Source organism: Oryx dammah, unplaced genomic scaffold (genome assembly GCF_014754425.2).
Source record: "Oryx dammah isolate SB20612 unplaced genomic scaffold, SCBI_Odam_1.1 HiC_scaffold_11, whole genome shotgun sequence".
Lineage (NCBI taxonomy): Eukaryota > Metazoa > Chordata > Mammalia > Artiodactyla > Bovidae > Oryx > Oryx dammah.
Window position 1 is genome coordinate 40169602 of NW_024070195.1, and position 19370 is coordinate 40188971.

The 19370-nt window shown below is 44.6% G+C and overlaps 1 protein-coding gene across 2 annotated transcripts; it reads left to right on the forward strand.

The window, feature by feature from the left end:
- The first annotated feature begins 4593 nt into the window (after positions 1-4593).
- LOC120870200 (40S ribosomal protein S4, X isoform-like) lies at positions 4594-17713 on the forward strand. Of its 2 annotated transcripts, none has more exons than XM_040249811.1 (2): positions 4594-5153; positions 16819-17713. In XM_040249811.1, the coding sequence occupies exon 2, from the start codon at positions 16826-16828 to the stop codon at positions 17615-17617; it is 792 nt and encodes a 263-aa protein (XP_040105745.1). In that variant the 5' UTR covers positions 4594-5153; positions 16819-16825; the 3' UTR covers positions 17618-17713. The 2 variants fall into 2 exon arrangements, with proteins under 2 accessions (XP_040105745.1, XP_040105746.1); XM_040249812.1 differs by having other exon boundaries at positions 4919-5153; positions 16824-17713.
- Positions 17714-19370: the final 1657 nt, after the last annotated feature.

Consider the following 19370-nt stretch of genomic DNA (forward strand, 5'->3'; position numbering starts at 1 on the left):
AATATAGTACTGCCAGGGCCCTTCCCATGCAAATAAAAGTTGTGGAAACCTGCCTTCATTAGCTTACCATCAACCCACCCTCTGTGTGGCTAAACAAGGATCAGGGAGGAGGTGGCATATTGGCAAGGAGTGGCACCTGGGGCCACAGTTTAAAACGTAAAGGACCAGAATGACCTGGGCTGGAGGAGAACGTGGGAGAGGCAAGAGAGAATGGATAGGGCCATCCTGCTGTGCCCAGAGCAGCTTGTCTCCTGCACCCAGGACCCCTCCCCCTGCTGGCTCTATACAGGGTACTCTAACAGATGGTGCCCTAATCCCTGCCTCCCCCAATAGTAATAATATGATAATAATAGTAACAGCAATAATTAGTATTACAGAGGCTCACACTTACTGAGCACTTTCTATGTGCCACACGCTATTCTCAGTACTTTGTCCATAGTCACTTGTTGAGTTTTCATAACAACTCTATGAATGAGACACCACTCTTTTCATCCCCATTTTAAAGATTGGGAAACTGAAGTAGAGACAGGGATTAACTCATCTGCTCAAGACAGACAGGGACAGAACAAGGATTTGAACCCAGACAGGCTGGCTCCAGAGGTAAAGCTCTTAACCACTAATAACAATAACAGCTAACACTTAGGTCGTGATTACCCTGTGTCAGCTGCTCTTCTAAGTGATCACATGTATCAGCTCAACTAATCCTTACAGGTACTATTACTAGCCCCATTTTACAGATGAGGCAACCAAAACACAGAAAGGTCAAGCCATTTGCCTAGGTCACACAGCGGGGAAGCTGCATAAGAGGGACTTGAACCCAGGCAGTGAGGTTCCAGTGACCACATTCTTGTACCCTGAACTGTACCCTTGTGCCATGACTGGATTTAAGGGTAATCTGAGGGCAGTGGCCATGGCTTACATCTCTCTGCATCAAGTGTGGTGCAACACTGTGGGATCTAATTAGCACTCAACAAGTAGTCAATGAATTTTTCTGTAAAATAACCCTTCCTGAATATACAAAAGTTGTATTTCAAGTCTGTTGTAGAAAATCTGAAAAATACAGAAAGGCTCCAAGAAGAAATGCAAGTCATCCTCATGCAACAGAGACAACCACAGTTGACATTTTGGTGTCTTTCCAGCCAGTGTTACAAAATAGGGATCCCACTCTATGCCCTGTTTTGTAACCTCCTTTTTTCTCACTTATCAATACATCACAATCATTTTCCCACGTCTTTACATTTTCTTCTGCAGCTTCCACAGAGCAATCATTTGTGAATGCTCAAGTGACTTGCTCAGGGTGCTGCCAGCAATGAACGGGAATGTCACCCACAAACAGCCCCTTCCCCAGGGGGCTCCTCGTAAACAGTCCTCTCCCGCCAATCTCTCTGTCTCCTACATAGGCCAACCTTATACACGCGACCCTCTCCTACTTCCTGGCATCTCTAGAAATCCCTTTGCCTTCCTTCTTAGACTCAGGGTCTCCTCCTCAGTTCCTGCCAAGGGTGTGTCCCCATCCAACACCCCTTACCTCTGTTTTCCTATTTTCTCCTCTCCAAGTCACCGTCACCTTTCTCATACCCTTCCTCAGCCACAATCAAACTTTTGCTATCCTGTGCCCCATTCCCACAGAACTTGCTAGAGACATCCAGTTCCATCAACAAGCAGGCATTAGGCAATGTCTGTTGCAATGTACTGAGTGACACAGGAGACGATGCCAGCGAAGATGCTAGAGGCTGCAGTGTGGGAGTCGCTCGCAGGCATTTTGAGCAGGAGTCATCAAGATACAATGCCTTTACCTAAAAGGGGGGGTCTCTCCTGGTGTGTGATTTCCAGCCACCAGACCGGGGCTGTGAAAGATATTTTGAGGCAAGGATCTCTTTTGACGTACTTTAAACCCCAACAGGGAGGTGGAGGCCTAATCCACCCTGAGGGTGGGGCAGCCTGGGCACTTTGCCCTAATGGGATGGAATGAAAGACTTTTGAAAGTGGTGGCTCAAGACAGGTGGCTTCTTGATTCTAGCCGCTGTGTCTCAGGATGGGGGGGAGTGGGGGGACTGTACAGACAGCTGGCAGGAGCGGGAAGCCTGAGTGGGATGACCAGGAGGACAGGACTTCTTTCAAACTTGCTCTGCCTGACCTGTGCCATGTGACCGCAAACAGGTGCCTATGCTTTTTGGCATCTTGGCATAATAGCACCTACCTTACCTACCTCACAGTTTTGTGTAAGGATCAAATGAGGTAAGCTCAGTAAAAACCGTTTTGCCAAGGGTAAAACCTCCAAGTTAGGTGTGCTTAGGACTCTCTGCCTCTTTCCTTTTTTTGGAAGGTGCTGATAACAACTTTGTTTTTAGGGCATTTCCTCCTTAGCTGCATTCCTTTTGTAGACGAGGGACAGTAGTGGCTGCAAACAGGAACCACTCCCGAGCCTCTTTAGATCTGGGCCACTGCAGCCCCTTATCTCTTTGACCCCGAAGCAGCCTGATTTTATCACTGGTACTAATTGAAGGTCCAAGCCTGATTCATTTGAACAGTGTGTAGGGTGACTACCATCACGGATTCCCCGCTCCTCCTTCCCCCCACCCCCACCCCAATTCGAGGCATTTCCTGGGACTTAGGACTTTCAGTGTTCAAATCAGACCAATCCCAAGCACAGGGAAACGGCTGGGCACCACAGGAGTACCAGGGGTTGGGCGAGTCTGGGGTGGAGTGTATACCTGTCCAGCCTGCTGAGGTGTGGATACGTGTGGTTTTTCATGTTTGTGCACAAACATGTAGCGTGGATCTGTTGGTACCTTGGGGTTTTGTGTTTTGAGTAAATGTTGCTGAGTGTGTAATCATAGGATGTGTGCGTGTCTGTAAGATGCGTGAATTATGCGCAGAGCTTCTATAGTATGTCGTATTTAACATGGTGTGGGTAATATCAGCACTTGTGTGACAAACGCATTGTTCTTTTCAGCCAGGGTTTAAGTGTATATTTTGTGTCTGGTGTCAGCAGTGGCCACAGGACTGGAAAAGGGCAGTTTTCATTCCAATTCCAAAGAAAGGCAATGCAAAAGAATGCTCAAACTACCGCACAATTGCACTCATCTCACATGCTAGTAAAGTCATGCTCAAAATTCTCCAAGCCAGGCTTCAGCAATACGTGAACCGCGAACTCCCTGATGTTCAAGCTGGTTTTAGAAAAGGCAGAGGAACCAGAGATCAAATTGCCAACATCCGCTGGATCATGGAAAAAGCAAGAGAGTTCCAGAAAAACATCGATTTCTCCTTTATTGTCTATGCCAAAGCCTTTGACTGTGTGGATCACAATAAACTGTGGAAAATTCTGAAAGAGATGGGAATACCAGACCACGTGACCTGCCTCTTGAGAAACCTGTATGCAGGTCAGGAAGCAACATTAGAACTGGACAGGGAACAACAGACTGGTTCCAAATAGGAAAAGGAGTACGTCAAGGCTGTATATTGTCACCCTGCTTATTTAACTTCTATGCAGAGTACATCATGAGAAACACTGGGCTGGAAGAAACACAAGCTGGAATCAAGATTGCCGGGAGAAATAGCAATAACCTCAGATATGCAGATGACACCACCCTTATGGCAGAAAGTGAAGAAAAACTAAACAGCCTCTTGATGAAAGTGAAAGAGGAGAGTGAAGAAGTTGGCTTAAAGCTCATTCAGAAAAACGAAGATCATGGCATCTGGTCCCATCACTTCATGGGAAATAGATGGGGAAACAGTGGAAACAGTGTCAGACTTTATTTTTTTGGGCTCCAAAATCACTGCAGATGGTGACTGCAGCCATGAAATTAAAAGACGTGTACTCCTTGGAAGAAAAGTTATGACCAATCTAGACAGTATATTCAAAAGCAGAGACATTACTTTGCTGACTAAGGTCCGTCTAGTCAAGGCTATGGTTTTTCCTGTGGTCATGTATGGATGTGAGAGTTGGACTGTGAAGAAGGCTGAGCGCCGAAGAATTGATGCTTTTGAACTGTGGTGTTGGAGAAGACTCTTGAGAGTCCCTTGGACAGCAAGGAGATCCAACCAGTCCATTCTGAAGGAGATCAACCCTAGGATTTCTTTGGAAGGAATGATGCTATAGCTGAAGCTCCAGTACTTTGGCCACCTCATGCGAAGAGTTGACTCATTGGAAAAGACTCTGATGCTGGGAGGGATTGGGGGCAGGAGGAGAAGGGGACGACCGAGGATGGCATCACGGACTAGATGGATGTGAGTCTGAGTGAACTCTGGGCGATGGTGATGGACAGGGAGGCCTGGCGTGCTGCGATTCATGGGGTCGCAAAGAGTCGGACACGACTGAGCGACTGAACTGAACTGAACTGAACGGTAGTGTGCAAGGTACGCGTGTCACTTGGATTGTGGGGGGTGTGTGTGTGTGTGTGAAATTGGAACTCCACGTGGGGTTGAGAACGACTCAAAACCCACGGTGCTCGCAGTCTTCGCGTGTGGAGGTGGTGCACCGTGTGTGTGTTGTGTGTGCCGTGCTTGGTGTGCCACGGGATGCACACAAGCCTTTGGCAAGCAGAGTGAAGGCTGGGTGTACCCTGGCAGGTCTGCACCCGGTGCTGGGCTTCAGACGTGCCGTTCCTGTGTAGAGGCAGTGCATGGTGCTCTGGGCAGGCTCTGAGAAGCTGCGCGCTCTTCCACGTATGGCGGTGTGATTCCTGTGTGGACAGAAACCAGAGGGTGTTGTGTGCGGAGATGTATCAGTGGCGGTTGTGCGGTGTCCACTGTAGATGTTGCTTGTGTGGGGTGGGCGTCAGGCGGTGGCAGGAAGCCAAGAGCACCGCGGCCACTTCCGCAGTGAGGAAGAGGATGGGGTCCCATTGCCAGACCTCGCCCGGTCCGGACTCGCACTTCCGGGCCCGCACTTCCGGACCCGCCTGCGAGGCATTCTGGGAAGCGGGGCCACGCCCGCCGCACAGGCCACGGGGAAGCGGCTGAGTCGGTTGCGCTTGCCGTTACCGGAGCAGTCTCTTCCCTCGCCTGCTGGGGGCTGCGCTTTGAAAGCCGCGTGGAGTTTATATTGTCCAGCTCGCCGGCTCCTACCGAGCGCCGTACCCGGCACGTCTGTTTTCTCCTTTAATCGATACGGCCAGCCTCTGAGGGACCTTCTAATCCCCACCGCACAGGTGAGTTACCTCAAGCTCCAAGAAGGGAAGGAGCCATCCCGGCTTAGGCCCCTGACTCCCAAACTTGGCGCGAGAGAATTTATGACGAGAAAAAGGGCCGCGGGGTAGTGAAACTCCCCGAATAGCGTGCGTTTCCCCCGAAACCTGTAGAAAGATACCAGAAATCTCTCTTCAGACCTTTCTGAATTTCTCGCACTTGCTGGAAAGGGAGGGAATCATCGGTTAGTGCAATGAAAACGAAGTTGGAAGAATGGAGGTATTAGATAAGCTCGTATGGTATAATATGATACTTCCCAGAGGGTGTACAATTAAATAATGAAGAAGGTAATTGTCCAAAGTTATATTTATTTTTTTTTCAAAGTTATATTTAATACCCGTTGTGGAGTGAAGGATTAACATTAGTTTTTAAGTTCCACGTGGTCATTCTTCAGATGTGCTTCCGGTGGCGTCTTACTCCTCCCATCCTTCTTTATTCCTTCCTCCTCTTTCTTCTGCCATATCTTCCTATGTATTTGATCTATTAGGCTGAATCATATGAAATTACCTTTTATGTAGATCAAAACTAGTTACATGTTGGCAATTTCATATGTTCAACCTAATGTATTTTAGAAAGCTTTTTTTTCTTTTTGGGGCGGTTAGGGGGAGGGGTGTGTCGTGCAGGATCTTAGTTCCCAGACCAGGGATCGAACCCACACTGCCTGCAGTGGAAACAGGGTATCCTAACCACTGGACCACCAAGAAATTCTTGGAAAGCTTTCATATTTTCTGTTTCAGAAACCCTGAGATTTTCACTGATTGTAGCTTATACTTACGTATTATGGTTAGAGGGGTGGCATATGGTGTGCTGGAGCTGGCTCTCCAGGAGATTATTAAATATTCAAGGATTTTGCAGGAGAGTTGTTAAACCATTGGTAGCTTGAAATTGGCCATGGAGGGAGTATTTACACTATGGAAATTGGCTTCCCTCCTTGTCCTCCTGGGATCCAGTTTAGCGGGACGCTGTTGGTTGTTTGATTTATCTTAAGCCAAGTGAAATCAGTTCAGAACCACATAGATCCCCAAACAGAAACTGAGACTGAGGAAAGAGTAGAATGGATGCTGGGGAGGCAACCAACAAGTTCAGTGGTTGTGGGAGAAAACATTGAAAACTTGGGTATGTGCTGTCACAGTTCATAATTAACAGTTCACTTTAGTTAGTGTTAAGCATTTATCAGCACTATTTGAAGTACTTTATATGTGCTAACTCATTTGATCCCCACAGCAACCTTATAAAGCGTAGATACCATTGCCATCCCTGTTTTACAGATGGAGAAACTGAGGCTTAGAGAGGCTGAGTAACTTGGCTGAGGTTATACAGATAGTAAGTGGCAGAGTTTGGCTTTGACCTCAAGCTATCTTAACTCAAGAAAACATGATTTTAACTACACTCTCTGTATTATATACATTAGGTTATGCTGCAGTAATAACTTCCAAATTTCGGTGTTTTACAGTAAAGACGGTTTATTCTTGCTCACATTTTTACATGTTGCCTATGTGTCAGATGTGATTCTGCTTCACACATCTTATTCTGGAACCCAGGCTGAAGGAGCAGCTCCTGTCTTGGCCCCAGAGGAAAAAAACAGTTCTAGCACCATGCAGTGATTCTTAAGATTCAAATAATATGTGGCATACTTCTTGTCACGTTCCATTGGTCAAAGCATATCACGTGGCCAAGCTTGACTCAGGGAGGGCTGAGAAATAGAATCCCCGTCTCCCTAGGCACTGCAAGTCACGTGGCAACCTTCTGGGTAGTGAATAACTGGGAACTGTTTTAGGTGAGGTTCCCAGAAGCAGACCCTGAGTCAGGAATTAGAGTGCTCTATTAAGGAAGTGTTCCTAGGAGAATCCAGAAAAGGAGTGGAGGAGCAGGACAGGGAAGGAGGCAAAGCTAAGTAAGGGTATAATTTCAGGCCAAGTCCTGGGCTGAGCCTTATCCAAAGGGGGTTCTGGGTATAAATTATACCCAGAGTTTATCCCAACTCAAGGCAGGAGAGCTGGACTTTCATATTTCCACAGCTGTGAGTCATCAGTTAAGGACTGCTCTAAGAGCACTTTTTGCTTTCTGAATATGGATGAAGCAGTTCCAGTATCCCTGGACCAGTCCTTCGAAAAGAATCACGGGTGCATGGCTCTTAGAAACAAAGTCACACAGAAGTCAGGAGAGGGAACAGAACCTGAAAAGAGATTTAAGGAAATGTGGACAGAGCACCAATAATTGACACTAAAGGAATAGTAATGCCAGCTACCACACTGCCTCTATTTCATACTGTTTTATTTTGATATCAAAGGTATGACTTTTTTTTCTCCTGTAGTTAGTGGCATGTCTTTTTTTTTTTTTAGTGGCATGTCTTTGATGTCAGAAAGAGGGACCACAGTTTTCTCCTCTTGAAACAAAAGGTGATAGGGAATCATTACAGGTTTTTCAATAATCCTGTGTAGTACTTACTGAGCATGTGTGTCTAACACTGAAATTTCTTCAGAGTGAAGAAATCTGTGTATAATACTATGGTGCAATTCTGTCAGTAACCCAGAGTTAGTGCAGCCTCCACAGGTTAAGGGTACAGTCCTAATAAGACTGCCCTGTTCCACCTATACCAGCTGCAGGTTCAAGGGTTCCCAAGCCCTGCTTGCTTCTGACCTACAAATTCAGGGGTTCCCATGACCTTTTCAGGTTTGTTGATTTGCTAAGATGATTTATAGAACTTGGGAAAGTGCTAGGCTTTATGATTAGTTGTGTTACAAAGGATACGTTAGTTTTGTTACAAAGGATTCAAGTCAAAATCAGCCAAATAAAGAGACATACAGGAGGAGGTCTGGGAGAGCCCTAAGCATGAGCCTCCCAAGCCCCTCCTTGAGGAATCCAATGTGTCACCTTCACAGGACACTGATCTATTCATCTGGAAGACTCAACCAAACTTTGAGTGTTCAGAGTTTCATTGGGATTTCATTATATCTGCATGATTGACTGAATTCAGTCTCCAGCCACCCTCCTCTTCCTGGAGAAAGTTGGGCTAATATCACATGACTCAAATCCCCAATCCTTTAATCACATTACTGGTCTTTCCGATGTAACCAACCCCCATCTTGAGGCACTCATTAACATAAATTCAGGTGTGATCTGAGAGCCCCACCATGGTTAACAGAGACACCCTATCTCTCAGGAAAATCAGGAAGGGTTCAGAAGCTCCCTTCCCAGAACCTAGAACAAAGACCAGATAAATTCTTTATTATGCAGCATGTATCATCAGATTGGAGAACAATATTTAACTGAGCGGAATTTTTGTAATTCCACAGGTAAACATAAATGTAAAAGCAAATACAGTACACCAAAGACAAAAAATCGTATCCTAAATGCAACCAGGGAAGTAAAACAGATGACTTAAAAAGGAACTGTAGAATAACAGCAGACTTATCTTGCACAGCAGTGAAGGCTAGGAGATAATGGAGTATCTCCAAGAGAATTATAAGGTAGATTGCTCTTACTGAAAGATAAAGCATAAAATAATTATAGGATACTGTAGTGAGATTTATCTGACATCCCAGAAGAAAGTTAATCTGTTACTGAAGTTATCCACTTAAAAACCAAAACATTTTAATGATTTTTGATATAAATCATTCCAAAGTATATTACCCCATCCCCCTGCCTTCTTAACTGGTGAGTTCAGCATTAGTGTGCTTTTAGGTAGTGAGACTCCCCGGGGTTACTGAGATTTTCTGTGCTGTTTGCCCTAATATTAAATGTTTCCACATGCTGTATTTTATACTTCTTTCTGCTTATTATAATCCTGTCTCACTGCAGCAGCAGTTTTATTGAAGCTCTTAATCTGCTGCTGATTTAATGTGCATTTGTCTGAATATGGGTCACAGGCTTTCTCCATCCTCCTAATATATATAGCTCATTAGCTATATCTGACAGATTTTATTTTCTGAAAATAAGCACCATGATACAGTACATCCAGCATGTTCTTCTTACTGTGTAATGTTGACATCATGTAGGCTTTCCTTTATTGAATCTGAGTATGTCCATGGTGCTATGTAACTTCCAAGGTTATAAAAAGATGATATAACTTCCACCTCTCGGAATGCTTGTTCTTGGAACCTAATCACTATACCACAAGGACGGGGAGAAACCACAGGGAAAGGCCCCATGTAGGTGTCTGATAGAACCCCAGCTGAGGCTCCATTCAGCAGCCAGCACTAATCTCCAGCTTTGTGGATAAATGAGTGAGCGAATGAGCTTTCAAGCGAGTCCAGCCCTAGCCTTCAAGCCACCCTAGTTGAGACCAGGTGGAGCAGAAACAAGCTGTCCCTGCTGATCCTGCAAATAATCCAAATTATGAATTTAATAAGCCAAAGAGTGATGGTTTTAAGCTCTAAGTTTGGGATGGTATCATTCACAGCAGTATATAACTGGAAAACAACGTGACTACTTTTTACTCACAGCTTAAAAGTTGTTCCATGTGGCTTGGAGCCACCTGGGAGCTCTTAACCCAGAGGTGTCCTTTGCCAATTTTAAGGAAGTTAAACTTTGTAAATTATTTTAAGTCTGTTCCTGCTCTAAACAAAACTTCTTTGGTTTCAAGGAAGGATAAAAGAACCCGTTCAGTTTACTTCAGGAAAGGAGAATTTAATGAAGCGACACAGGGGCTTATAGGAACCCAAGAAGAGAAACTGCTATACAGCGTGGAAACTGCAGCTGTTTTCACATATGTAAAATATATGTATACATAATATATAAACAAATATAGATTTTATATATACAGACATATGTATGTTTGTAATTTCTACCACTCTCTGCACATGTACTATATTCTTTCCTCATTATATATTCTCATTTCAGAAGTGGTTCATCATAACCCTTCCCCACTTTGTAGTCCCCTTTCTAATCTCAATCTTTATAATTCAAGTGCTGTTACTGATTCAGTGCCCAGTTTCCATTTCTTGAAAAAACATCTGATTAAAACAGCTCCTCTTTGCTAGGTAAGGTCCCACAAAGGACAAGCATCTGGGCTAATTACACCTGAACTAACTTTGGTCAGGTGTCCCATCTCAGGGAAGACAGCTGCAGTTTTGAGGTAGAGAGTCCCCCAGAAAGAGTGGGTGGGCATGTAGTGACTGACCTCTAGAGCAGCTCCTCATTAAGGCTGTTAACTCCTGGCCAGAAAATGGAATCTGAGATGGGATAAGCATGACCAGATGAGAGTAGCACATAATCAGGAACTGGCAGCCCAGAGGAGGATCAAGAAGAGGGAGGATGAAGAAGAATTACGTCTGGCAGCAGATGGTGAGACCTGCAGGCCGATGACGTCTGCAGGTGTCATTTCACCTTAGATGGGTCCATGGTGCCCTACATAGAGACCCCAGAGTACAGTGGTTCAAGTTCTAGGTCAGCTAATATAAAAGCTGTGAGACCTCAGGCAAATTACCATCTTTGACCCTTGATTTCTTCATCTGTAAAATGGGAATAATAGCACAGCCTTGCTGGGCAGGGGTGGGAATTACCTAACTCGTGCCTCATCACAGCCATTCGGTAAGTGTAAACTCCCTTTCTTCCTCCACTTGGAAGTCAGAGCTCCCCTTCCAGGTTGTGGAATGTGCTGGGACAAAGATCCTGTGGCTAGAGGTCAAAAGTTTCTCACTTCAGTTACAACCTCAAAGGAGTTCCCTGCCTCAGGGCTTCACACCTTGCAAAGGTGAAACAGGCCTTTTTGGGTCCAGAGCTACCCTGATGGGGCCACTGACTATACCTTTTTGTAAAAATCACCAGATTGCTGGAACCAGTAGATGTGCACTTTAGAAATCAGTGAATAGAAAATGCACAGTGAAATAGCACTGAAGCTCTTGGATAGGCCCCTCTTATGTTAAGAACAGAAATTGTGAAACTGTCAGGCAGATCTCAGTTCCATGAAGACTCTCTCTCTCCTCAGCTGGTTCCACACTGTACAGTGGCAGTTACTGAACTGTGTGTGTTGCACGTCAAGTGCGAGAACAGAGGCACGGAGCTTGAGGGAAGGGGCTCTGGATCAGCCTTGCTGCTGCCTAGCGTCGTGTCCTTGGGCAAGTCACTTTCCCTCTCATCCTGATTCTCCACACATGTAAAATAGGATGACTGGACCAGTTTCCAAGAGGCCTCAAACTCAAATAAGAAAGGAGTATCTTAGTGATTAAAAAGAACCCTCAGAATTACCCAAAGTGAAAGTGAAGTCACCTAGTTGTGTCCAACTCTTCGTGACCCCGTGGACTGCAGCCCACCAGGCTCCTCCATCCATGGGATTTTCCAGGCAAGAGTACTGGAGTGGGATGCCATCGCCTTCTCCGAAATATTAGTTCAAATCCTGTCTCTTCCACTATTAGCAGTGTGACCCTGAGTAAGTTGTTAAACCTCTATACACCAGTTTCCTTATCTGTAAACTGGGGATAGTTACAGTATAAGATTGTTCTGAAGATCGAAGAAGGTAAACCATGAGTGGGTGCAGCACACCACCTTGTACATAGTAAGTTCTTGATAAATGTTAGAGATTGTTGTTAGGGATGGGGATTTTAAAATATATTTTTGAAAGTGTAGCTCTATTAATCATGTTGACCCCTGGGACTCCTCAGGCCAGAATCAGTAGATTTCTGGAGTGTCAAAAGAGGAACAAATAAAAATTTGTACAAAAAAGTCATTGCACTCCTTCAATTAACAAGTTTCCCTTTTTTGATGATGGTGGGGACCTCCTTGTAAGACAGTGATCTTGAAAGCCAGGTTATGGGGAGAAAGAAATGATTTTATAAATGTTTTAAGCTCCTACTCCTTTATGTCAGCCTGGAGGACTTGATCATTAAGGAGATTACTTAATCCAGGCTACAGAGAACTTAGTATATGGCACAGAGCAGTATTTCTGTAATTTCTCGAGAGAGAACAAGACTCAGATTCCTGGGTCACATCCCAAATTACTTGATGGCTAGGAATCTCCAAGGGTAGGAGCCTCTGAAGGGATGTTTATTTAAGCTGGTGCCCAGTTACTCTTGTCCAAGAAGTTTAGGAAACCTTGGCAGAGAGGATAGATTGCAAGACTGAGAACTGACCCTCCCCAAGGTACATGGGAGGAGGAGAAGGGAGAAATGGTCGTTTTAATGAGGTGACTGAATATTTTATCTGTAAAGTGCAGTTGAAATGGAGGCAGACCAAGATTCCTAATGGACAAGTTGTCCCCTTCCTTCTCAGTTCCCACTCCATGAGGTGTGGACTCATGAGACAAATTAAATGAGGGGAAGAAAAATAATGTCTTTGTACATCTGAGTGTTCTGAGTGTCCTGTGAATGAATTGCTGCTCTCAGTGATGTCACAACATCATCATCAAAACATCACACCATCGTTATCAAAAAGTCTTCATCTAAGAATCTCTTCAGCTTTGAAACCCAGCTTTTATCGGTCTGAGGTCACCCAGGAGCTAAACCAGGTTACGGCCCCTTTAGGTCTGAGAAGTTGCCCTTTGCCTCCAGGGCAAGAACCAGAACATGCTCTTCTAGTCTTGCTGGGAAACATTTTGGGAGCAAGAGGCTGGGAATTAAATCTTCCTGGAGGAATCACATAGCCAACCAATTAAAGAGTGGGTCCACACAGATGGTTAGAAGAGAACAGGTCAGTGTGCTTCTCTGCCCTTGGCATTCTGGTTTTCTCCAGTGGTCACACTTCTGGGCCAAGGGTTCATGTCCCTGGGGCTCTGTCCTCTTTCTGAGAGGGATTTCCTTCTTTTTTCTGGTCACTTCTTGCTCTTCCCTAGTACAGATGAAGAACTCTGAAATTCTGAACATCTAATGCCTTTGATTATTGATTGTAGAAATAATCATAATCTCAGATTTGAACCATCATTTATACTGTTTTTTAAATTGTAGTAAAGAACATATAAAATCTTTTTTTTTTTCATATAAAATCATTTTAACCATTTAAAGTATGCAACTCAGTGGCACGTAGTACACTCAACAGTGTTTTGCAACCAACACCACTATCTAGTTCCTGAGTTTCCTCACCTCAGAAGAAACCCTGTACCTATTAAGTAGTCACTGTCCATTTGTTCCTAACCCCCAGCTGCCAGCAACCACTAATGTGCCTTCTGCCTTTGTGCATTTGCCTGTTCGGGATATTTCATGTAAGTGGAAGCATATGATATGTGGCCTCTGGCTTCTTTCACTTAGCATAAAGATTAAATAGTATTCCATTGTATTTAATATACTACATGTTGTTTATCAATCAGCTGGATATCCTTTATACATTTAAAGTGATTTTTTTTTAATTATTTATTTTTGGCTGCGCTAGGTCTTCATTGCAGTTCGGGGACTTCTCATTGTGCTGGCTTCTCTTGTTGCTGAGCATGGTCTCTAGGGCATGTGGGCTCGGTAGTTGTGGCCCATGGGCTTAGTTGGCCTGCAACATGTGGGATCTTCCCGGACCAGGGGTCAAACGTGTGTCACCTGAACTTGGCAGGTGGATTCTTAACCACTGGACCAACAGGGAGGTCCTAAAGTGCTTTTTATATACACCGTATCACCTGATCCTCACCGAAACTCTGGGAGGTGGTCAGGGCAAATATTAGTCATTATTACGGAGATTTTCCCCATTTTACAGATGAGACTGAGGCTCATAAAGGTGGAGTTACTTGTCCAAGGTCTCATAGGTGGTTAATAGCAGAATCAGAACCCAGGTCTCTGAGTTAGGATGACCAAAACCTTTCTTGAGCTGTTTGCTTAGTAATACTAAACAGTGTCCTCCCTCCAAGATCATGAGTGGACATGTGCTCATCATGGCAAGACAGGTGAGGACCAGTGAGAGTTGAACCCTTCAGTTCAGTTCAGTCACTCAGGCGTGTCCAACTTTTTGCAACCCCATGGACTACAGCACGCCAGGCCTCCCTGTCCATCGCCAGCTCCGGGAGTTTATTCAAACTCATGTCAATTGAGTCAGTGATGCCATCCAACCATCTCATCCTCTGTCGGCCCCTTCTCCTGCCTTCAGTCTTTCCCAGCATCAGGGTCTTTTCAAATGAGTCAGTTCTTTGTATCAGGTGGCCAAAGGATTGGAGCTTCAGCTTCAGCATCAGTCATTCCAGTGAATATTCAGGACAGATTTCCTTTAGGATGGATTGGTTGGACCTCCTTGCAGTCCAAGGGACTCTCAAGAGTCTTCTCCAGCACCACAGTTCAAAAGCATCAATTCTTTGGTGCTCAGCTTTCTTTATAGTCCAACTCTGACATCCATACATGACTACTGGGAAAACCATAGCTTTGACTGATAATCATAGCTAATAACCATAGCTTTGATAATCAGCCCGAGGGTTTGGTATAAAGGTGGTAGATACAAGAGAGACCATGCGTGGCTGCAGCCAGCAAGGAAAGAGTGGGGCTCTGAGTCCTGGAATGGAGGTGTTTAGATGGATGAATCTTACACTCTCTGCTTGCACAGGCCTAATTTTGTCCATTGACAGAGTTGATCACTGCCTACAGGGCCTGATCTTACAAGGCTTTTCTGCTCAGACCTCCTTAAGAATTCTCCTTCCATCTCTGCACGAAGCATACATACTTTCCTAGAATACTTTACTCTCCAACAGCAAACCCAGCAGTCAGGGCTTCATAAATGTTTGCCAGCTAAGTCAGTTTAAGGACTTCAGGTCTCTGATGTTTCACCCTTTTTCCTCAGCAGTGTGTCACCAGTAGCAATCTTCAGTCAAATAAGCAGGACTTCGGGGAGTAGAATCCCACTCTGCTGCAATGAGAGTTTTATTCTCACTAATAAAACAACAAAACCAATAATGGAATGTTTGGAAAGCTGAACAAAGCAACAAAAATGATCCATAACCTTACTACCCTAACACAACTGTTATTTTGAATAATTCTCTTTGCCTCGCTTTCCTTCCTTTCTACCTTCCTTCCATCCATCCATCATGAAAGTAATACAAAATATTGTAATATTTTAAACATTACCTAATATCTCACACCCAGAGACAACCACTGTGAACATTTTGCCCACTTTCTTTTTTTTAGGATTTATTCATTTATTTATTTGGCTGCATTTGGTCTTAATTGCGGCCTGCAGTCTCTTTGGTTGTGTTATTTGGACTCTTAGTTGCTGTGTGTGGGATCTAGTTCCCTAACCAGGGATTGAACCCAGGAACCCTGCATTGGGAGTGTGGAATCTTAGTCACTGGGCCATCAGGGAAGTCCCAGAAAGAGACACTTTAAAAAAAAAAAAATTTCAACTGCACTACATGGCATGTGGGATCTTAGTTCCCCAACCAGGGATCCAGTCCCCACAGCCTGCATTGCCAAAGCAGTCTTAACCGCTAGATCACCAGGGAAATCCCTTCTTGCAGTTTCTTTCAATGTTTTTTTCATAATTGCAGCTATACTGAATATTCCATTCTGTTAGTATATATGTTGTTTTTGTTACTAATTTTTTTATAATAAATATGTTTATTTACAGAAATTTATGGAAAAAATTAGCAAATAGGAAATAAAAATTACCCAGAATATCCCTTCTACATATGGAAATTTTAACATGCATTTTTAAAAAAGATTTATTTGTTTTTGCTTGTTTGTTTTTGGCTGTACTTGGTCTTCGTTGCTGTATGTGGACTTTCTCTAGCTGCAGCGAACATGGACTATTCTTCGCTGCAGTACTCGGGCCTCTCGTGGTGGCTTCTGTTATTGTAGAGCACGGGCTGTAGGTGCGTGGGCTTTCAGTCGTTGCAGCTTAGGGGCTCAGTAGTTGTGGCACATGGGCCTAGCTGCTCCACAGCTTGTGGGATCTTCTGGACCAGGGATCGAACCCGTGTGCCTTGCATTGGCAGGTGAATTTGTAACCAGTAGATCACCAGGGAAACTCTAACATGCGTTTTTTTTTTACATGGTTGTGATCCTACTGAATACAGTTTTTTTCTTTTTTTCCCACCTATCTTAATCTCATTTCCCCATGTTGCCCCATAGTCTTTACATTAACTTCATTTTTGTCTTTTTAATATGTAACACATTTATATAGTACAGTATTAAAAAATAAGGATACTATGGAAAGGTTTTTTCCCCACTTATTTTTCATTTGCCTATTTTTCCTCCCATAGCACCCACTGTTACCTGTTCCTTGTGGACCCTCCTCCTGAAGCACCCTTATGTGCATATGTAAAATACATTATACTTAAATATATTCTTTCCTCATCTTTCCATTTTTTACATAAAAAATAATGAACTATGCACACTCACTTTCTAAAACTCAACAGTATATCTTAGAGTTTTTCCTATTTATATTCAAACAGAATTTCCTGTTTTTATATACCACATAGGATTCTGCTTCATATAGGGTAGCATAATGTATCAAACTAGGTCCCATGAGGGGAAAGGCAAGATAGGGGTATGAGTACAAACTACTGTGTATAATGTAAATATGCTACAAGTATATATAGTAAAACAGAGAATATCACCAATATTTTATAACTATAGATGGAATATAACCTTTAAAAATTGTGAGCTACTGTGTTGTACACCTGAAACTTATATAATACTGTATATCATCTATACCTCAGTTTTTAAAAAATGTTTTTTAGAAATTAGGCCCCATCAGTGAATATTCAGGTTATTTTCCTCTCTTTGTGCGCAGTGCAGCTATGGCTCGGGGTCCCAAGAAGCACCTGAAACGTGTAGCAGCTCCAAAGCACTGGATGCTGGATAAGCTGACCGGCGTGTTTGCCCCTCGTCCATCTACTGGTCCCCACAAGCTGAGGGAATGTCTCCCCCTAATCATTTTCCTAAGGAACAGACTTAAGTATGCCCTAACAGGAGATGAAGCGAAGAAGATTTGCATGCAGCGTTTCATTAAGATCGATGGCAAAGTCCGCACTGATGTAACCTACCCTGCTGGTTTTATGGATGTCATCAGCATTGATAAGATTGGAGAGAATTTTCGTTTAATCTATGACACCAAGGGTCGCTTTGCTGTTCATCGTATTACACCTGAGGAGGCCAAGTATAAGTTGTGCAAAGTGAGAAAGATCTTCGTGGGAACAAAAGGAATCCCTCATCTGGTGACCCATGATGCTCGCACCATCCGTTACCCTGATCCCCTCATCAAGGTGAATGACACCATTCAGATTGATCTGGAGACGGGCAAGATTACTGATTTCATCAAGTTCGACACTGGTAACCTGTGCATGGTGACTGGTGGTGCTAACCTGGGAAGAATTGGTGTGATTACCAACCGGGAGAGGCATCCAGGCTCTTTTGATGTGGTTCATGTGAAAGATGCCAACGGCAACAGCTTTGCCACCCGGCTCTCCAACATTTTCGTTATTGGCAAAGGCAACAAGCCATGGATCTCTCTTCCCCGTGGAAAGGGTATTCGCCTTACCATTGCTGAGGAGAGAGACAAGAGGCTGGCAGCCAAACAGAGCAGTGGATAAAATGATCTCTATGTAACATGATTGGAAAAGTCTTTGTACTTAGTTAAAGATAATAGCACATGAAAAAATAAAGTTGTTTCTAATCTGCTGCCAACAGTACTACTGTGACTAACACTGTATGTATGTCATTTCAAATGTGTGAGCCTCCATCTGTGGAATAAGCTCCTAGAAGTGGAACTGCTGGGTCAAAAAGTGAATGCATTTTTAATTTTGATAAGGCCAAATTGTACTCTGTAGGTTAGCAACACCAGCATGTGATTTAACCCAGTGTCTAGCCTTAGTTACTTTCTCCATCTTCTTTTGTCCCTATAACAGAGTTAGGACCAGCCTCAGGCATAAAGCAGTTTTCCTTTCTGGCTACTCTTACATTATCTATAATATATTGAAGGCTACTGGATGACAGGCACTTGCTGTGTGTTGAAAGACAAATATGTATAAGACACAGGTGCTGCCCTTGGGAGCTGATCTCAGAGCTAGTGGGGGCTGGGAAGGGAGCACGGAGGAAGGGATGTGTAAGAAGAGCCCACCAGGCCTTCAGCCTCTGAAGGGGAGGAGCTGGGTGTGGTTTTGCTCTCCTTATCCTGGCACCTAGCAGAGCAGATGGTAGGCAGCCAGTATTCAATATACATTGAGGGAATAAACGATTAAATAACAATGTCTGGTGTGGGGGAAAAGGGAAAGGTGCTGGAGCAAGGGTGTTGGTCAGGGCAGGCTTCACGGAGAAGAGCATTTGAGCGCCTCTGAGAATTTCACCAAGGCAAATTCTAGGCCAGAGAGGCTAAATATTTGTTGGCTTCCTGACTCAAAGACCAGTTGGGCAAGGAGAGTAGGGTGTCAGGAAGGATCTGGAGACAGATCTGAGCGGGTGGAGTTTGGGGGTCCCTCTGATAAGTGCTGGATGGTATCTTTGAAATAAGGCAGAGGGTCTTTGAGCTAAGACAAAGGGGGAGAGGCTAGAGAAGACTGCCAAGGAAAAGCCCCCCCATTTCCCCACTCCGGTGCAGAGTGCAGCTCCTGTGGGGGGCAATGACCATTCTCCTTAGCCTGTCCCAGACCCTGGTACGCCCCGGACAGTGCAGATTCTGCACCCTGCTGGTGCAGGCTGCACAAAGGATCCCACCCCTTCACCATCAACCAGATTCCAAACCCCAGAAACTGGACTGATGGTTTGGAAGCTCTGCCTGTGTCCCCAGGAACACAGATCCCTGATTGTCTCTGGGAAGCAAAGCAGCATGATTTTAGCTTCTCTAGTTTTTCCTAGAATTTTAGAACATTTTAAGGATCCAACTCCTACAGAAAATCAAATGCCAGCCCATCCCCCACCAGCCCACCTATTTTACAAGTGAGGTCACTCAGAAGCAGCGCTAGGTCCTGACTGTATCCAGTACTCTGTTCTGAACCAGGGTATGGCGGTCAGGATGTGACACACAGCTCTGAGGCTGGAGAGGGGAGCCCAGTGCAGGAGCAGGAAGCAGGGTAGGGGGTCAGCTACCTACACCTGTTCCAGTTGTGTGCTACAAACCCTCATATTCCAGATAATACACTCATGTCCAAGCTCCCTGCTTGGAAGCAGGTTTGCAACATGGGTTTCAGAAAGTCCTTGGCCCAGGAAAGATAGGTGTGTCACCGAGAGAAGTGGCCTGGCTAAGGGAGGTGGATGCTGGAACGCCAGGTTCAGGAAACCATCTCGGGTAGAGCTGTTCCACCCCTGCTCTCCCAGGGGCCCCGACGGCTTCTAATAGTGACTCACAGC